Raw genomic sequence first — 20,866 nt, 5'->3', positions numbered from 1 at the left:
CCACACAGGATACGGAGCTGCCTCCCCCCCCCCCACAGGATACGGAGCCGCACCCCCCCCCACAGGATACGGAGCCGCCTCCCCCCCCCCCCCACACAGGATACGGAGCCGCCTCCTCCCCCCCCCCCACACACAGGATACGGAGCCGCCTCCCCCCCCTCCCACACACACACACAGGATACGGAGCCGCCTCCCCCCCCCCCACACACAGGATACGGAGCCGCCCCCCCCCCTCCCACACACACACACAGGATACGGAGCCGCCTCCCCTCCCCCACACACAGGATACGGAGCCGCCCCCCCCCCCCCCCACACACACACACACACACACACACACACACACACACACAGGATACGGAGCCGCCTCCTCCCCCCCCCCACACAGGATACGGAGCCGCCTCCCCCCCCTCCCACACACACACAGGATACGGAGCCGCCTCCCCCCCCCCACACACAGGATACGGAGCCGCCTCCCCCCCCCACACACAGGATACGGAGCCGCCCCCCCCCCCCACACACACACACAGGATACGGAGCCGCCTCCTCCCCCCCCCCCCCACAGGATACGGAGCCGCCTCCCCCCCCCACACACACACACACACACACAGGATACGGAGCCGCACCCCCCCCCCACACACAGGATACGGAGCCGCACCCCCCCACACACAGCCACACACCTATTTCTTCAGCGTCCTTGCGGTGGTCTGCGGCCAGGAATTCCGCTTCCACCTTGGTCACGTCCTCCACGTCTTGGCACTTGCTGTACTGATCCAGCAGCTCCTTGTTCAGCTCGAGAAACACTTTCCCCCATTTAAATTTCCTCAATAAAATTGTGGCCAAATCTGGAAATCCTAAAAAACAGACAGGAAAGTGCAATGAGAGAGTGAGAGGGACGGACAGATACACGGTATACAGATATATGATATATATGGCAGCGGCATTACTAACCCACAATGCAAAAAGTTGCAGCAAACGCTTCCACGCAGGACAGTTTGCAGGGACGGCCGTAGTTGACAGGGTTTGCAGCCACCAGGTATGGCAGGAGTCGAGGATGGCTTCCTTTCATTTTTGTAAACGGGGTCTCGTCCAGCTTTGCCCAAGAACAATCAATAACTGCGACTCCGCCGTCCGCAACGATCTGCCTGAACATATAAATATAAAATTAGTAGTACGGCTGTACAGGCGATAGAACAGCGAGAAAAATGCTATCTATCTTGTAGTGATCCGATGTGCCCATGCGGAAAAATGAAACTTTTTGAAACATGCAAATTAACCTGTAAGTGCCTTGGGGGCATGTCAAAGCCAACTGCATCAACATGCCTTTGTGCACTCCCCAGCTAATCTGCATGTGGCTTCAAAACTCAATTTCTCAGCGCTGGCACATCGAATCACTACAAGAAAGGTATCATTTTTTTTTGTTATACTAAGACCTATACAGTCATTGGATCTAAATTCCAAGCTTAAGGGTTAGGGTCAAGACATCCGTATCCTTTTTGGATGTATGAACGTCATAGATGTTCACTTAGAGGGAACCTGTCAAACTCTCAAACCATTAATGATTGTGTAGCCCTTTAAAAGATAAACCAGTTGATCCCTTTATGATCCCAAAAGAAAGTGCCAAGTTCTGTATAGACATGTTTTGGCGCAAGAAGATGCACTTACAGCTTCTCAGTGTCACGCTGTACTCCCTAACAAGCAGCACCCTCCTCTGGCTGACAGACAGGTCGTTTTCGCTGGTACATGGCCCTGACCTGTCAATCAACCAGATGGGGGTGGTGCTAGGCAGGGAATACAGAGCGAGACTAAGAAGCTGTAAGTGCATCTTCATATTCCAATGCAATAACAGTCACATATATACAGAACTCTAATACATGACGTCTCGCTGCTGGAGTAGCACATTGGGGTCAGAAGAGGATCAACTAGCTAATTTTTTAAAGGGCTACACAGTCATATAAATGGTTTGGGGGGGGGGTTAACGCTTCTGACAGGTTCCTGTTAATGTTATGTCGACTAGACATTTAATAAATACTGTAATTTTATGGTCAGGCATAGCGACCCCTTGCAATCAGCTGATCACCAAGTCGTCTCCAGTCTAAAAAACGTCTTGTCCTGACGGGACTAAGCGCAATGTTATATTATGAAAATTCTTCAAGTAGATGAGTGCTGCCACCTAGTGGAGTTATGATGTTAGAGCACTTCTTTAATTACTTGCTCCGCTTGCTGACGGTCTCCCTCTCAGAGACAACTTAGGTTAAGTAGTGTAACATCATTTCACAGTCACAGATGTAGTTGTACTATTTGGTTGGGTGCACGACTTACCTGTCAGCGGGGGACACATACAACGTCCCCATCGGACTCAGGATCAGACCATTAAACCTCTGGTTTAGGCGAAGGGTCCTGAGCAGACCTTTCCGGGCCAGCTTGCGACCTGTACATCTCTTGGGATCACAGTGGCCCAGCTCCCACATTGCCAGGGGACATGGAAACTTCACCTTGGTCTCGCCATCGTCTTCAGCTGCGTCCCCCTGAATACTGGCTGCAGGGGGCAAATAAGAAACGTCATCACAAGATATGCTGGAACCAAAGGGCAGGAGGATTAGGGCACAATTCAGCCAGTCCTGTTACATGTTCACTGTGTGGTACTATATAGCGGTATTATCAGGATACCATGGATAGGCGGCATCATTTACTGTATATGGCCCTGTTATTGGGCTCCATTATAACCATAGTACATGACACTCATACAGTTACTTTGTGCTATTATTTAGACACTATATGGCGCTGTCATTGGCTGTAGTGTGGCAGTAATATACTGCATTATAGAGCCGCCACAGGTTTGCCCAGGGACCCCCACTGATCTTGAATGCGCTTTCAAATGGACCTCTTTCCATGACTTACACATGCGCTACTACAGTGGTCCTCAACCCATGAAGAGCGGACCCCTAGTTTGTAGCTTGTGGTTGTCTGCCCAGGCGAGTACCACTTTCAATTGTACAGTGCTGCTCACCATTATTGGCACCCCTTCATTTTTTTCATAGACTGTACAATATCTTCAGAAATAAATGGAAATGTACCAAAGTTATATCCTCAGGATTTTTTTAATTAGGGTCCAAAGTAATACAACAATTGAACATTGAAATTGCAACATGGAAGTAGAAAAACAAAGAAGAAACAGAAAAAACAGCATGTGCAGCAATAAAGGCCCCCCTAATTAATACTTGGTTGCACACCCTTTGGCATCAGTGACAGCCTCCACACGTTTCTTGTAGCCATCTATAAGCTTCTTGCGCTTCTCAGCTGGAGTTTTCTCCCACTCTTCCTCTGCACTTTGTTCAAGCTCTTGAATGTTTGCAGGGTTCTTTTTTTCCCAATGGTAGATTTCAGCTCACTCCAAAGATTTTCAATGGGATTGAGGTCAGGACTCATTGCTGGCCATTTTAAAACAGTACATTTTTGTCTTTCTCAACCATTCCTGTGTACTTTTGGATGTGTGCTTTGGGTCATTGTCTTGCTGGAGGACCCATGATCTTCGACTCAAACCAAGTTTTTTTACACTGTGTAGGACATTTCGCTCTAAAATCTCTTGATAATTCCCTGATTTCATGATTCCACGTGATACTGTCAAGACCTCCAGTACCAGATGCAGCTAATCAACCTTAACAGCATTATGGATCCTCCACCATGCTTAACTGTTGGTAAGGTGTTCTTTTCCTTATAAGCTTCATTGCGCCATCTGTAAACAAACTGTTGCTCTGCATTGCCAAAAAACTCTATTTTAGTTTCATCTATCAACAGAACATTTTCTCTGAAGGATTGTGGTTTGTCAAGGTACTCTTTGCCAAAGATCAGTCTTTCCTTTTTATGTCTTTTCTTCAGCAATGGTTTCTTCCTTGGCCTTCGCCCATAAAGCTCTGCTTGGTTTAGTGTACGACGTATGGTATTTGATGAAACCATGACCCCAGCCTGTTCCAGGTTGGCCTTCAGGTCTTGGGATATTTGACGTGGTGTTTTTTTCCACCATTCGCACAAACCTTCGAAGACATCTCTTGTCAATTTTCCTCATTCTCCCATGTCCAGGAAGGTCCTTGATGGTTTCATGCTTGGCAAACTTCTTAATAACATTGCGCACTGTTGAAACTGGGATACCAAGCTCTTTGGAGATGGCCTTATACCCTGTGGAAGTCTTGTGTTTGCTAATCATAGCAGTTCTAATGTCCTCAGACAGCTCCTTTGTCTTCATCATTGTGACAAAGGAACAGGGCCTACCATGTGGTTTTTTAAAACACTAAAGTCATCAGTCATTGGCTAATTCATGTCACATGGGCACCGACAATTAATCACAGGAGAATCTCTTTGTGATTTACCACAGACGAGTCAAACTGTGTTTCCACACTAAATTAATGTAACTGGTGCCAATACCAGTGACACAGCAGCTTTAGGTTTTTGTATTTTTCTCTCCCATTGTTTTTTGGTTTTAAATTATTGTTTTTCATTCGCTCTTTTGTATTTAACACGAGTCTTCCACATTATGTACTTACACTTCATGGAGCCAATAACGATGAGCAGGACTGTATTAAAGTCCACAGGACAGAGGCACCTGCGGCATTAATAATTATTATGTGCACATTATTACGTTTTGGAGGGTCCTTGGGCATTATTAATAGGCCATTATTGCTTTATAAAGGGACACTCGGTGGAAATTATTACTGTATAAGGGGGCGCTCGGACCCCTGATATTCCGATTTGTGCCCACATCACAGGCAGTCGCCATCTAGTATGATCACTTACCATCCAGCGCTTCGTGCACCTCGCAGGTGAAGCTTTCCAGGCTCTTGGATGTCTTCTTGAACCTGGATTCCTTGTGTTTGGGTCGCCCGTCCTTCTGCGGCTTCTTGCGCCCCATGGCCGCTCACAGCTGGAATAAAGAGGACTGTACAGGGGGCATTCGGGGGCTACATCCACATCCAGTTATGACAAATCTATTAATATCCATATGTAAATCAGGCTGGAAGTGCAGTGGGGGCGTGCCAGTGGTTCTAACTAGTACAAAGACACGCCCCCAGGGCACTTCTAATCTGATTTGCATATGGATATTCTTCTAGATTTCTTTACAAAAAAGGCGCCATTATTACTGCTAGTAGACCTAGTCCTGGGCTCAGATGTGGGTGGTTGTTTTTACAATGGTTTTTTTGCTAATTCACTGACAACAAGCAGAAAGCTTCTATATTACATTGGTGACATTGTTCCTACATAAACAGGAGCCCCCAGTGTGATATCACGACCCCCTGAGCAGCCTGTGGCGTCAGACAGGAGTATAACCCCCACTATCCTCCATTACTTCCCCAGCTCACCTCTCCGCAGCTCTTCTCACGTGTTTCCCTACAATAATAACTATTAGGTTCACGTCTCCGCCTCGCCAGGATTTTCACTCCCTGTTGGTTATTATGAAAGCAATGTTACCACCAGGCTTCCGCACACACATACTTTATGTAGAGCCTTTATATATATCCTTTATACACCTTCATGAGATCAGTCAGTGATCTGTAGGCAGAGAGCAGCGCCGGGATACAGACTCGCCCGCCCGCCTCACATTACCTCATTTTTGTGAACGTCCCTCACAATATCGCTCTGCTCCACTTCCGAGTGTTGGGGTGAAGTCATGTGACCGCGCATCATGGCGGCCTGGCCCTGGCTGTGGCTTTTGCTGTGTGCAGGTGAGATCGGTCCCTGTGTGTACAACGAGGACGAGGCGGTCAGACTGAGACTACAAGTCCCAGCAATAAAGACGGCGTTCTGACAGTCTTGTCAGGGAATTCTGGGACTTGTAGTTCCCGCAGTAATATCGGGGACTTGCAGTTCCTGCGGTGATCTCTGGGGATTCTGGGACTTGTATTCCCTGCGGTGATCTCTGGGAATTCTGGGACCTGTAGTCCCTGCCGTGATCTCTGGGGATTCTGGGACCTGTAGTCCCTGCCGTGCTCTCTGGGGATTCTGGGACTTGTAGTCCCTGCAGTGATCTCTGGGGATTCTGGGACCTGTAGTCCCTGCCGTGATCTCTGGGGATTCTGGGACTTGTAGTCCCTGCCGTGATCTCTGGGGATTCTGGGACTTGTAGTCCCTGCCGTGATCTCTGGGGATTCTGGGACCTGTAGTCCCTGCAGTGATCTCTGGGGATTCTGGGACCTGTAGTCCCTGCGGTGATCTCTGGGGATTCTGGGACTTGTAGTTTCTTTTCATGCTGTATTGTAGGACTTGTAGCCCTAATAGCGGTGCCATACTGGGACCGCTATTAGGGCTACAGTAGTTCCCCTGTGTGCCTGTCACATGATCAGGATAGAATTGATCCTATTGGATGACAACAAGCCGAGATCCTGACTGAGAAAGTATATTGGGGAATCGCTGGGCCGTCCTTCTGGGGCTTCATAGCTCTTAGCGGTTATTCTCCCCCTGCTGGTCGTTATCGGTTATTATGCCTCCAGCTCCCGCCGTCTACTCACCTCTCTAAATCTGACATCTCTCTCTCCGTGTGTGGCACCACAATAATGCTGAGCCAGCAGGCGTGTTGTCTGGGCATTGTGTTTGACACCAATCTCTCCTTCACCTTCCACATACAATCTCTTGCCCGCTCTTGTCGCTTGCACCTGAAGAACATCTCTAGAATCCGCCCCTTTCTCACCTTGGAAACAACAAAAACCCTCACTGTTGCCCTGATCCACTCCCGCCTTGTCTACTGTAACTCTCTATTAATTGGCCTCCCCCTCACTCGACTTTCCCCCCTCCAGTCCATCCTTAATGCTGCAGCCAGGGTCATCTATTTGGCTAATCGTTACTCAGACTCCTCTGCTCTATGCCAGTCACTGCACTGGCTGCCCATGAATTACAGGATCCAATTTAAATTACTTGTTCTCACCCACAAAGCCCTCCACAGTGCGGCGCCCCCTACATCTCTTCCCTCATTTCTGTTTATCGGCCTACCCGTTCTCTACGCTCCGCAAGCGACTTTCGACTAACATCCGCACTAATCCGTACCTCCCACTCCGGGCTCCGAGACTTCTCCCGAGCTGCACCTATTCTCTGGTATGCTCTACCCCAAGAAATTAGGATGAACCACAACTTACACAGTTTTAGGCGCTCCCTAAAAACACATCTGTTTAAAGCAGCCTATCACCTTCCCTAATCGAAGTCCTTTTATCTTCTTATAGCCCATCCCTTATTTCTCCACACATAACTCTCCACGGAACCCAAAAGCCCTACAGATACTGGCTGGTGATGAGCTCATGCAGCCTTTATCTATCCCTCCTCCCCTCAAGATGGCTGGGCCATCCTTGTAAATAAGCCATTGTACTTTGTGTCACCCCCACCTCATTGTAGATTGTAAGCTCTTAAGGCCCCGTCACACTTAGCGACGCTGCAGCGATCCCGACAACAATACGACCTGTCAGGGATCGTTGCTGCGTCGCTATGTGGTCGCTGGTGAGCTGTCAAACAGGCAGGCTCACCAACGATCAGGGGAGCAGCGACATCGTGGAAAGAAGCAGGAGCAGGCTGGTAACCATGGTAAACATCGGGTTACTAGGGGCACACGCGTTCCTAGTAACCCGCTGTTTATCATGGTTACCACTCTGCTACGGTGAGCAGGAGGTTACCGCTCACTTTAGCAGGCTCGTAACCATGATAAACAGCGGGTTACTAGGTGCGCGTGTGCCCCTAGTAACCCGATGTTTACCATGGTTACCAGCCTGATCGCTGCTCCCGCTGGTCACACACAGCGATGTGTGCTGACCAGCGGGAGGGCAACGACCAAAAAATGGTCCAGGACATTTTGCAGCGATCAGCGACCTCACAGCAGGGGCCTTATCGCTGCAAAGTGTCACACATAGCGACATCGCTGGTGAGGTCGCTGTTGCGTCTCCAAAACCGTGACACAGCAGCGATCTCGCTATGTGAGACGGGGGCTTTACGAGCAGGGTCATCATTTTTGCTTTAATTATTGTACTATCTTTAGCTATGTTACTTATGACTGTTGTATATGAAACTATGAATTGTTAAGCGCTGCGGAATATGTTGGCGCTATATAAATAAAGACTTATTATTATTATTATTAATATATCACTTTGTCTTTCAGTCTATGATGCTGCTGCTACGAAGATGAAGATTGTGGAGGAGCCGAACACGTTCGGGTAGGAGACCTTCCTGTATTATTTATAGCCTGAGAGGTCCCCAGTATCAGATTAATAGGGGTCCGACCCCCGAGACCCCACCAATCATAGAGCTCCGTACACCACGTAGTGGCCATTCTGAGGTACTGCAGCTCAGATCACATTCACTTCTATAGGAGCTGAGCTGCAGTACCAATAACGTCCACTGTATGGAGCTGTTCTGGTTCCAAATATGAATGCATAGAAGTTACTGATAGAATTGTGCATTTGGGTTGAGTCCGTTTATTCGGACAGTTTTCCTCTTTCTTTGCTGCCTGTGAATGAACATGTGGTGGTGACGGCCATATTCACTTCTCTCCAAGGTTGAACAATCCGTTCTTATCGCAGACAAACAAGCTGCAGCCAAGGACAGATCCCTCTCCGGTCTCAGGTAACACGAAAACTATTCTCCCCATGCTCCGGGCATAATAATGGGCAGGGTTGTGAATTGTCTTCTTACATGCACAGCACCACTTCTGTCCACAGGTTGTCTGTGGTATTGCAGCTCAAGTTCTATTAAATGGAATGGGATAAGCTGCATTACCATACACAACCTGGAGAGAAGTGGGGTCACCCATTACATTCATAGCTACTTGCCTTGTGTTTGCAGGACCGCCGCATCTTTTCAGGTTGGCTGGAAAGTGTTTCAGTTTTGTGGAATCCACGTAAGTAAAGTGGTGGATATGGGGGGCACAGCGCAGCCAGATCGGGGTCCTGGAGTCTATGTAATGGGTAAATGTAGCATCCAGTAATAGGATGGCGATGGTGTTCTGATTGACATATCCTATGTTTGGGGGCCGCAGTACAGTATTGGGGTATGTGTGACTTTTATGTAGTAACCCTCCTCATCTTCACCACCTTAGATACAAATACGAGTTCTGCCCGTATCACAATGTCACCCAGCACGAGCAGACCTTCCGCTGGAACGCCTACAGCGGGATACTGGGGTAAGGAAACACTTGGGACCAGCGTTATCAGGCAAAGATATGATAGATCCTATCGGAGGAAAGCAAGAAAGAGACGTTTCTTCTGGATATGTTCTCCTGCCGCCCTCTGATGGGGCGAGTATATGGCGGTATATGTGCACTCTGATGGGGCGAGTATATGGCGGTATATGTGCACTCTGATGGGGCGAGTATATGGCGGTATATGTGCACTCTGATGGGGCGAGTACATGGCCTTATATGTGCACTCTGATGGGGCGAGTACATGGCCTTATATGTGCACTCTGATGGGGCGAGTACATGGCCTTATATGTGCACTCTGATGGGGCGAGTACATGGCCTTATATGTGCACTCTGATGGGGCGAGTATATGGCGGTATATGTGCACTCTGATGGGGCGAGTATATGGCGGTATATGTGCACTCTGATGGGGCGAGTATATGGCGGTATATGTGCACTCTGATGGGGCGAGTATATGGCGGTATATGTGCACTCTGATGGGGCGAGTATATGGCGGTATATGTGCACTCTGATGGGGCGAGTATATGGCGGTATATGTGCACTCTGATGGGGCGAGTATATGGCGGTATATGTGCACTCTGATGGGGCGAGTATATGGCCTTATATGTGCACTCTGATGGGGCGAGTATATGGCGGCACATGTGAACTCTGATGGGGCGAGTATATGGCGGCACATGTGAACTCTGATGGGGCGAGTATATGGCGGTATATTTGCACTCTGATGGGGCGAGTATATGGCGGTATATTTGCACTCTGATGGGGCGAGTATATGGCGGCACATGTGCTCCTCACCTTGGTTTATTGACTACTGAGGCGACTTCTGCTCTGTTTTAGGATATGGCAAGAATGGGAAATAGAGAACAACACGTTCACAGGCATGTGGCTGAGATCCGGGGACTCCTGTGGGAACATGAACCGACAGACTAAGGTAACCTGCCGCCTGTGCTGCCAATTCACTCGTCTAACCCTTCTATATTGCAATATATAAACTGCTCAAAAAATAAAGGGAACACTTAAAGAACAGAATATAATTCCCAAGTGAATCAAACTTCTGTGAAATGAAACTGTCCACTTAGGAAGCAACACTGATTGACAATCAATTTCACATGCTGTTGTGCAAATGGAACAGACAATAGATGAAAATTATTGGCAATTATCAAGACATCCTCAATAAAGGAGTGATTCTGCAGGTGGGGACCACAGACCACATCTCAGTACCAATGCTTTCTGGCTGATGTTTTGGTCACCTTTGAATGTTGGTTGTGCTTTCACACTCGTGGTAGCATGAGACGGACTCTACAACCCACAGAAGTTGCTCAGGTAGTGCAGCTCATCCAGGATGGCACATCAATGCGAGCTGTGGCAGGAAGGTTTGCAGTGTCTGTCAGCGTAGTGTCCAGAGGCTGGAGGCGCTACCAGGAGACAGGCCAGTACACCAGGAGACGTGGAGGGGGCCATAGGAGGGCAACAACCCAGAAGCAGAACCGCTACCTCCGCCTTTGTGCAAAGAGGAACAGGAGGAGCACTGCCAGAGCGCTGCCAGAGCCCTGCAAGATGACCTCCAGCAGGCCACAAATGTGCATGTGTCTGCACAAACAGTTAGAAACCGACTCCAAAGTTGGATCAGCCTGTAGTGTGTTTTTCCACTTTAATTTTGGGGGTGACTCCAAATCCAGGCCTCCATTGGTTAATACATTTGATCTCCATTGATGATTTTTGTGTGATTTTGTTGTCAGCACATTCAACTTTGTACAGAACAAAGTATTCAATGAGAATATTTCATTCATTCAGATCTAGGATGTTATTTGAGTGTTACCTTTATTTTTTTGAGCAGTGTATATTACACTTGTCACACCTCAGACTGTTGCTACCTGGTCTATTGTAGTGACTATGAATGCCAGCATCCCTGGTGGTCTAGGGTAGTAAATGTATGAATGCCAGCATCCCTGGTGGTCTAGGGTAGTGAATGTATGAATGCCAGCATCCCTGGTGGTCTAGGGTAGTGAATGTATGAATGCCAGCATCCCTGGTGGTCTAGGGTAGTGAATGTATGAATGCCAGCATACCTGGTGGTCTAGGGTAGTGAATGTATGAATGCCAGCATCCCTGGTGGTCTAGGGTAGTGAATGTATGAATGCCAGCATCCCTGGTGGTCTAGGGTAGTGAATGTATGAATGCCAGCCTTCCTGATGGTCTAAGAAAGATGGAACATAAATGCCAGCTTTATTGGTGGTCTAGGGTGTGGAAAGGGTGAATTCCAGTATCCCTGGTGGTGTAGAAGAGAGGTTAATGACATTTTCCCTGGTAGTATGGAGAGAGGGTAATGTCTATTTGAAGGGATTTTCCGATGTAAGATTTGCATACTTATGGTCACATGCCGACCAGTCTTGTCACTCGCGTCCGAGACTGGCGTCCGAGGCCAGTGTCCCTGGGGGCCGAGGCCGGCGTCCCCGGCCTCTTCATCTACATCTGTATGTATCTAATGCTGTCACATTGTGGCCACAGGTTCACTTGGTTTGCGGAAGAAGCCACAAGCTGTCGGCGGTATCGGAGCCGAGCACCTGCGTCTACTCCATGACGTTTGAGACCCCGTTGGTGTGCCACCCTCATTCTCTGCTAGGTACGCCCCCCAGGAGAGATGCTGGCCACGGCTCCCGATTCTCCCACCATAAACCCTTGCTTTTGTGGTTGCAGTCTACCCAACTCTCGGAGAAGCAATGAGAAGCCGGTGGGATGACGCCGAGCAGTCCTTGTATGATGAGCTTATTACTGCCCAGGTACACGGTGCCCCCCAGCCCGCCACGTGCACAGCAGGCCCCTGCTGCATACGCCGGTGTCCTCCAATCTTCCGATTATGATGCAGGTTCTCCTTTCCAGGGATATAAGAAACGACTTCAGGACATATTCCGAGAAGCCGGATACTTAAAAAAGACCTTAGAGAACAGAAGCGATGTAAACCCAAACCAGCACCGATCTCAGAGCTTTGATTCGCTGGAGCAGTGCAGTAAGGTATGTACATAGCTGGTCCTACAGCCTCCTATAGGGGGCGACACTGACAACACTGTCTACAAGTAGACCAACGTGGCCCTATGGCTGCTGCATGGTGCTAGTTTCTGGGGTGAAACCTATAGAGAGAGATTCATCTGTTTCTTCTCAGGATCACGCCGAATTGTCCGAGGAAATAAAGAGACTACAGGGCATTTTGGAAAAACACAGCATTTCTTATCTCAAAAACGGTGAGTAATTTTTTAAGTGCTAAAACAACTGGAAGGAACGAAGGTAAAGTGAGGCTAATGCTGCAATCATACGGCCATGTTGTCTGTCATACAAAACTGTATGAGGCGCGTTTCAGCAGTGTTTTGAGTACGTGTGGTGACAGTTTCCACACATATTGGAGACAGTGACACGTAGATCCATTCAACTGAATGGGTCTGTGTACATGACAGTGTGTTTCCACAGATCGTGTGTCCGTAGGCAAAACACGCCGACATGTTAGTTTTTTTTCTCGCTGACATGTTCGTTTTTTTTCTCACAGCACGGGCCGCAAAACGTCCATCACAAGTGCACACTGATGACATCCGTGTGACGCCGGCGCCTGGGAATCAGCGGTACAGTTAGTGTTGTTCCCAAGCGCTGCAGGCATCTCTCATCATTGTCCCCTGCTTGTGCTGCGATCAGCATGAGCACAGGCCAATGTTGAGAGTAGTATTCTGCTCCCACTTTGTCCTGGTGTAAAAATAAAAAAATCCTTATACTCAGTGTCTGAAGATGTCCCCTGCTGTAATCCATGCAACCATTCATGGTGGGGAGAATGACTCGCTTTAGTGAGCGGTGTCCTGTCACTCACAGAGCTAAGCGCAGCTTCGGGGCCCGCTCGCTGTAGTGAGTCATTCTCCCCGGCTAGAGCGGTTGCATGGATTACAGAGGGAGACATCTTCGGACAGGTAAGTATTAGTATTTTTTATTTTATGCTTATTCTTACACCAGGACACAGCGGGAGCAGACTACTCTCATCTTTGTCCCTTGCTCGCGCTGATCGCAGCACCGGCAGGGGACAATGATGAGGGCATCATTCAGCACATGGCGCTTGGGAACAGCGCTAACTGATGTTTCTCAGGCGCCGGTACGTGTGATACTGATGCAGTACACAGTTGCCACATGTATCACATACAGATATCTCCAGTACTGTTTTTTTTTCAGTACCGGAAATATCCGTACATGTGAAAGAGGACTAATGGCATTTTGTATGACTAACATGTCATGTCTGAATGCTAAAACTGGCCTGCCATTATTATTCTCCAGGTCATTTTAGGTTCTTTTTTATTTAAGTGGTAAAACAAAAAGTCCAAAGTTTGCAAAAAAAAAAAAAAATGGCGCCATTTCCCGGTACCCGTAGCGTCTCCTTTTTTCGTGATCTGGGGCCGGGTGAGGGCTTATTTTTTGCTCGCCGAGCTGACATTTTTATGGATACCATTTTGGGGTAGATACAATGTTTTGACTGCTTTTTATTGCAATGTTGCAGCGACCAAAAAAAAATTGTAATTCTGGTGTTTAAATTTTTTTTTCTCGTTACGCTGTTTACCGATTGAATTATTTCTTTTTTACATTGATAGAGCGGGCGATTATGAATGCGGCGATACCAAAATGTGTGGTTTTTTTTTTTTTTTTTGGAATGGGGTGATTTAAACTTATCTATTTTTTTAATATTTTTAAAAACTTTTTTTTTCTTTTTTAACTTTTTCCTTGCTTCTATAGTCTCAATGGGAGTCTAGAAGCAGCACTTGCCTGATCGGCTCTGCTGCATACAGGCGATGAGCAGATCGCCTGTATGCAGACAACCACAGGGATCTGCTGCCTGCATACAGGCGATGAGCAGATCGCCTGTATGCAGACCACAGGGATCTGCTGCATACAGGCGATGAGCAGATCGCCTGTATGCAGACAACCACAGGGATCTGCTGCATACAGGCGATGAGCAGATCGCCTGTATGCAGACAACCACAGGGATCTGCTGCATACAGGCGATGAGCAGATCGCCTGTATGCAGACAACCACAGGGGTCTGCTGCAGACCCTGGATTGGCATGCCAACCCATCGGTGACCCGCAATCACGTGACAGGGCCAATGACGCTCTTCTGCTGTTAAATGACACTGTTAGAGATTGACTGCGGCATTTAACTGGATAACAGTCGCGGGTGGATCGCAATTCCACCCGCGGCTGTTGTGGGCACATGTCAGCTGTATAAATCAGCGGACATGTCCCCGGTTCAGTGCGGTCTCAACGCCGGAGCCCACGTTAACCAGGGGGTGATGACGAGGGGCGTACTAATATGCCTCACGTCATTAAGGGTTTAATACACAATTATTCCTTTTATTCAGGGTGACACAGCTAAAACTTGTGGGTATAAGCAGTGTTTTCAATCCCCCTACATACATTTTCGGTCTGTTCTCCCCTTCTTTTCTCACAGATACAAAGAAACTGCATCTCCACTCCTAATGTGTGTATAACAGAGCTGTGTTTGCAAAGTGTATACAGCAGAGCTGTGTGTGTAATATCTAGGCATTGGGATGCATGCATGTAATATAGGACAGAAAGATAGAGAGTACAATGTACAGTAATTATGGAATTACTATATGCAGAAATTCTCTTTTCTTGTATTTTTACATATCAAAAAAAAAAAAAAAATCGAAACTTAAAATAAAGAATAAAATTCTCAAATAAGTTAATCTGTTAGACATTTTGTTCTTGATGTTAAGTTTATATATAATTATAATAAAAGTAGCACCATATATTATGTATAATTTCATGTTTTTAATATGTTAATTATATTTTTACGATATTGTAGATATATCTTGCAGAGTTTCAGTATATATTACATACATCTCCATTTATAATGTGTAGAAAAAAATGCAAATCATTGCAACTAATTTTGAGGCTTTAGACAATACAGGTGCTTCTCACAAAATTAGATCATCATCAAAAAGTTAATTTATTTCAGTTCTTCAATACAAAAAGTGAAACTCATATGAGTTAATGTTGATGATTATGCCTTACAACCAATAAAAACCCAAAAGTCATTATCTCAGTAAAGTAGAATTAACAAAAAAACATCTACACAGTCTTCCTAAGAGTTTAAAAAGGTCCCTTAGTCTGTTTCAGTAGGCTTCACAATCATGGGGAAAACTGCTGACTTGACAGATGTCCAGAGGGCAGTGATTGACACAATCCACAAGGAGGATAAGCCACAAAAGGTCATTGCTAAAGAAGCTGGCTGTTCACAGTGCTGTATCCAAGCATATTAATGAAAAGTCGAGTGGAAGGAAAAAGTGTGGTAGAAAAAGGTGCACAAGCAACCGGGATAACCGCAGCCTTGAAAGGATTAAGAAAAGGCCATTCAAAAATTTGGGGAGATTCACAAGGAGTGGACTGCTGCTGGAGTCATAGCTTCAAGAGCCACCACACACAGACGTATCCAGGACATGGGCTACAAGTGTCGCATTCCTTGTGTCAAGCCGCTCATGACCAATTGACAACGCCAGAAGCGTCTTACCTGAGCCAAGGAGAAAAAGACCTGGACTGTTGCTCAGTGGTTCACCGTGGTGTTTTCAGATGAAAGTAAATTTTGCATTTCATTTGGAAATCAAGGTCCCAGAGTCTGGAGGAAGAGTGGAGAGGCCACAATCCAAGCTGCTGGAGGTCTACTGTGAAGTTTCCACAATCAGTGATGGTTTGGGGAGCCATGTCATCTGCTGGTGTAGGTCCACTGTGTTTTATCAAGACCAAAGTCAGCACAGCCGTCTACCAGGACATTTTACAGCACTTCATGCTTCCCTCTGCCCACAAGCTTTTTGGAGATGGAAATGTCATTCTCCAGCAGGACTTGGCCCCTGTCCACACTGCCAAAAGTACCAATACCTGGTTTACAAACAACAGTATCACTGTGCTTGATTGGCAGCAAACTCGCCTGACCTTAACCCCATAGAGAATCTATGGGGTATTGTCAGGAGGAAGATGAGAGACACCAGAGCCAACAATGCAGGCGAGCTGAAGGCTGCTATCAAAGCCACCTGGGCTTCCATAACACCTCAGCAGTGCCACAGGCTGATCGCTCCATGCCACATTGCCGCATTGATGCTGTAATTGATGCAGAAGGAGCCCCGACCAAGTATTGAGGGCATTTACTGAGCATACATTTCAGTAGGACATTTCAGATATTTAAAATCATTTTTCAAGCTGCTGTTATAAAGTATTCTAATTTACTGAGATAATGACTTGTGTTTTCATTGGCTGTAAGCCATAATCATCAACATTAACAGAAATAAACACTTGAAATAGATCACTCTGTCTGTAATGACTCTATATAATATATGAGTTTCACTTTTTGTATTGAAGAACTGAAATAAATTTAACTTTTTGATGATATTCTAATTTTGTGAGATGCCCCTGTATGTTCACTGAAACCTGTGTCCGTTTCCTTCCAGGATCATCTAATACTGAATTGCAGCCAGTGAGATCGGTCACAACCCAAAGGGGTGAAGAGAAACATCAACTACGTGGAGACACTGGAGACCGGGATGAACATTAGCTGCGGACGTGTGGCGGTGGACTGATGTCGTCAGAGCGTTTAGAAATAGCAAGAAATGAATGACTGAGCCAAAGGATAAAAAACAAAACAAAACTGACATTCTTGTTATATGGCTTCTCAGCCTATCTTACGGGTCTAAAATGAGGAAAGACAAGTCACTTTGTAATATAACCCGTATCGTTATGTTGCGCCATCCTCCCAGTGTGTGAATAAAGCCGGCGTTGTAAATCATAGTCCTTTTATACGCACAGAGTTGGGGTTTATATAGTACCTTCAGACTTGTAGCCGGACAACCCCTTTAAGTGCCCCCTGTCAATCAATGACAATGGTATTTAAATGAACGGGGTGTCAGTGTGCGCGTGCACGGCTCCCCCGCAACCCCAATTGCCTTTCCTTTGCCTTTTGTTACATCCCTAAAGAGCTGAAAGATCATGGCAGTTAGAATCTACTGAAAGCCCCTGTCATTGCCACTTTGGCCCCTCATATGCCACCTTGGCCCCCCCCATATAACGCCCAGTGAGTGACTGGGCTTCATAGGACAATATTACTTTCATAGTTTCGTGCAATACTATAGTATCCCAGAATCTAGGTCAAATGATTGCAAAAAAATAATTTTTTTTTACTTTTTAAAATATTTAAAAAGTTAAATCTCCCTCTTTTCACAGTTCAAATATGAAAATGTATTTGACATTGTCGTGTCCAAGCCGTACTGTACAGAACCAAACCAAGAGGAAAAGTTGCAATGCCAGAATTGTTCTTTTGTTGCTGCATTCCCCCCAAAAATGCATTAAAAGCAAAAAAAAAATAAATTGCATAGTATGTACCCCAAAATGGTATCAATAAAAAAAAAAAAAAAACTACAGCTCGGTGCAAAAATATATATTTTATTTTTACTCACTACAATAATAAACTCTCCAAGTTTGATATCGCCATGATCATACTTACCGGGAGAATTCTGTTGCCAGGTTGTTTTTTACAACACAATGAACATGGATGAAAAAAATAAAGTAATGGCGGAATTGAATTTTATTTATTTTTTTATTATTTCACTGACTAAAATCTGGTATCGCTGTAATTGAACTGACCCGAAGAACAAAGTTGTCTTATCACTTGACAAAATAAAAGAAATTCTTGAACTGCTGTTTATTCGTTCTTGTCTGCCTCCCAAAAATCACAATGAGGCCCCTTCACACATCCGTGTTTGCGGTTTTCACACCACGTACTGCAGGCACCTACACCCATTATAATCTATGGGGTTCACACGTGTTTTCTCATGGACCGTGTGTCAGTGTGACACACACATGGACAGGTCTGTTTTTGACCCGCGGCACATGTGACACGGACGCATACAAGTCTCTGGGTCCGTGTAAATATGGACCACACAGATGACATCAGCGTGCCGTCTGTGTCACATCTACAGGAATTAAATGCTTTGCAACAAAATAATCGTTTTTATGTGTTAAAGGTTTGCAAAGACCCTGTAGAGATAGACACCTAATTTCACAACACCAGGACACATTATAAAAAAAAATGGCCCCCTTTAGCGCCTTGTATGTTGACCCAATGTTATCTATTAATCAAATAAATAAATGAGAATAACAACGTGGGGTCCGCCCTATCTTTGATAACCAGTCAAGGTAAAGCAGACAGCTGCGGGCTCATTATCAGGCTGGGAAGGTCCATGGTTATTGGACCCTTCCCAGCCACAAGTCCACAGCTACCCAAGAAAATCATTATTTTCTGCAAGGCATTTTATTCCGGTATGTGTCACACATATATGGATGAAGCACATGTACATACGTATGTCACTCAGACACGCAACACTGATAACACCAGTAACCGGTATCCTCAGGACGTGTGAATGAGGTCTAGGGCTCAGTTTACATTTTTACAGTGCTCTAGGCCGAGCAAGCACTTACATTGAGGTTTCCGTCTAAATCACAGAAATCCTTTTCTTCTTACCTTCATTTGGAAGAAAACAGAGGTTGTGGGTCAGGGCTGCTGCCACTAGGAGGCGGACAACTCAAGTAATTCAAGGAGTTGTCCTATTTTTTAGGAAATCTTCATTCTCTGGTGCAATTCGGTGTAAACAAAACTGATATGCTCACTATCCCCAGGTCCATAGGTAGGTCCCTGCCCCTGTTCCCAGTCTTTGGCAGCCAATCAGTGACCTCAATGGCTCCGCCAGTGTAGAATGAACGCCCCTGCTCAATGACACTGATTGACTTTGGCTGCCTTGATGTCGACATGCATCAGCCAGACACTGGGAGCAACGGCACAGACTCACTGGTGGACCCGGGGATGATGAGTGAAGCACATTTTATATAGAAAAACAGCAACTGCACTGATGTGTGGACATGGCATCTATGTAGAGTACAATGACTCCATTTATTGACGAGGGTAATGTGGCTGGCTAGTTCAAAGGAACATGACCGATCCAGTTCCTGCCTTAGGGGAGGGAGATTGGCAGCTGGGGGGTCAGATTTGATCTCTTCATCAAGCTGTAAAACAACGTTGTGACCTATGGGGTATCGGCTTAATTGGGAGAAATTTCACAACAAATACAATGCACAATTGTCTCCTGTGAAAAAGAAAAACAATTTTGAGCTAAAGCACCAGATGGGTTAGAACAAACTTCCTAAATTAATAAGTTTCGAATACCTGGAGGGTGGGTGGGGGGGGGGGCAGTTTTTAAAAGTGGGATCTTTTTTGAGGAGCCTATATATCAGAAACCCCTCAAAGTCACTTCAAAAGAGAAGTGGACCCTAAAAAATAGGTTTAGGAAATTCAATTAAAAAGTAAAATAGCTGCTCAACTTTACAGCATTCTAACAAAAAAAAACCTTTGCAGAAATGATGCTGAACGATATATTGGTCATTTATTAACCTTTACTAATAATGTCATTTAGTAACCTTTTTGTGCGGTATAAAACTGTTTTAAAAGGAATCAGTCCCAAGGTTTTTGCTATCCCACCTGAGAGCAGCATGATGTAGGGACAGAAACCATTATTCCAGCGATGTGTCACTTACTGAGCTGCTTGCTGCAGTTTTGATAAAACCGCTGTTTTCTCTACTGCAGATCTAGCAGTTCTCTAATGCTGAGCTCTGTATAACCCCACCCACACCACTGATTGGCTGATTTCAGCATATGCGCAGAGTACACAGAAAGCTGCCAATCAGAGGTGGGGGCGTGGTTGGACTACATGGCAGCAAAGTTACTAGTCCGATAGTAATAAAATCAATAATTTATCAGCAGGAGATCAAAACTACAGCAAGCAGACAAGTAAGTGACATATCACTGGAATTAGGATCTCTGACTCTAAATTATGCTGTTCTCAAATTGGCAAAAGCCTGGTGATAAATTCCCTTTAAAGGTCATACATAAAGTTCGAAAATTAGGATTTTCTTTTTCTAAGTTTTCATTAAGTTTCACTTTTTTTTTTATATATATAATTAAAAGCAAAATCATATTGACCTGAATTTAACACTAACATGAAATACAAGATTATATATATATATATATTATATATATATATATATATATATATATTATATATATATATACATATATACACACACACACTGTTTTGTCTGATGAAGGTCCACACTTAGTGACCGAAACATCACTGTTAATTTTTGGATTGACAAAAATAAAAATCTGATTTATCTACATTCTGGAGTGCCCAGTATCTGTATATAAAGTACAATGTGTCACAAAAACACAAATCTCAGATTCTCCTTTATACGCAGAAGCGTTCCACAGTTATTACCACTGGTCAGAATTGAAACATTTTAGCGAAGTGAAAACTGTCTACGTTGGGAAAAGGTTAAAAGAAAACCAGCACAACCATTAAAGATCAAAAATTATTATTTTAATTCCCATATTGATAATAAAAATAATTCCATGAATTTTGTAAACCATTGCATAAATGCTATAGTGTAAAAGTTTTTTTTTTTCTCAAAAACAAGTGTTAACAATTTGAAACGATTCACTAGAAGTAAAATGATTATGCAATTATAAATAATACCTTCTTTATCATCAGAAGAAAAGAAAAAAAAAAAAAAGACAATCCCATTCACAAGACCAGGTTTTTTGTTTGATACAAGCAAGTCAGATT

General features: G+C 45.4%; 2 protein-coding genes across 4 annotated transcripts in view; one reads left to right on the top strand and one right to left on the bottom strand.

Annotated features, from left to right (window-relative positions):
- The window catches only part of TSR3 (TSR3 ribosome maturation factor), a 14,115-nt gene extending 8,467 nt beyond the window's left edge, over window positions 1-5,648 (bottom strand). The window contains exons 1-6 of one of the 3 annotated variants that reach the window (XM_073648087.1): window positions 5,596-5,648; window positions 5,352-5,432; window positions 4,789-4,915; window positions 2,320-2,536; window positions 949-1,142; window positions 678-851 (exon numbers count right to left, since the gene is read on the bottom strand). In XM_073648087.1, the coding sequence (XP_073504188.1) occupies window positions 678-851; window positions 949-1,142; window positions 2,320-2,536; window positions 4,789-4,903 (700 nt within the window). In that variant the 5' untranslated portion in view covers window positions 4,904-4,915; window positions 5,352-5,432; window positions 5,596-5,648. Of the gene's footprint in view, window positions 1-677; window positions 852-948; window positions 1,143-2,319; window positions 2,537-4,788; window positions 4,931-5,351; window positions 5,433-5,519; window positions 5,557-5,595 lie in introns of those variants that run through there. The other 2 variants (XM_073648088.1, XM_073648089.1) reach the window with 2 other exon arrangements.
- Window positions 5,610-17,817, top strand: GNPTG (N-acetylglucosamine-1-phosphate transferase subunit gamma). The gene is made up of 11 exons (XM_073648090.1): window positions 5,610-5,714; window positions 8,126-8,180; window positions 8,522-8,589; window positions 8,809-8,863; window positions 9,062-9,145; window positions 9,998-10,091; window positions 11,669-11,783; window positions 11,858-11,940; window positions 12,041-12,172; window positions 12,321-12,399; window positions 16,646-17,817. The coding sequence occupies exons 1-11, from the start codon at window positions 5,675-5,677 to the stop codon at window positions 16,747-16,749; spliced, it is 909 nt and encodes a 302-aa protein (XP_073504191.1). The 5' UTR covers window positions 5,610-5,674; the 3' UTR covers window positions 16,750-17,817.
- Window positions 17,818-20,866: the final 3,049 nt, after the last annotated feature.

This window comes from Phyllobates terribilis, unplaced genomic scaffold (genome assembly GCF_046119375.1).
Source record: "Phyllobates terribilis strain yellow unplaced genomic scaffold, ASM4611937v1 Scaffold_9__5_contigs__length_417890890, whole genome shotgun sequence".
Taxonomy (NCBI): domain Eukaryota; kingdom Metazoa; phylum Chordata; class Amphibia; order Anura; family Dendrobatidae; genus Phyllobates; species Phyllobates terribilis.
This window is presented reverse-complemented; position numbering and strand designations above follow the sequence as displayed.

Bases quoted from the DNA above. Each gene is read 5' to 3' on its own strand.
- GNPTG (XM_073648090.1), top strand. From the start codon at position 5,675: ATGGCGGCCTGGCCCTGGCTGTGGCTTTTGCTGTGTGCAG. The intron at 5,715-8,125 runs GTGAGATCGGTC...TTTGTCTTTCAG, and splicing joins GTGGCTTTTGCTGTGTGCAG to TCTATGATGCTGCTGCTACG. The intron at 11,941-12,040 runs GTACACGGTGCC...TCTCCTTTCCAG, and splicing joins ATGAGCTTATTACTGCCCAG to GGATATAAGAAACGACTTCA.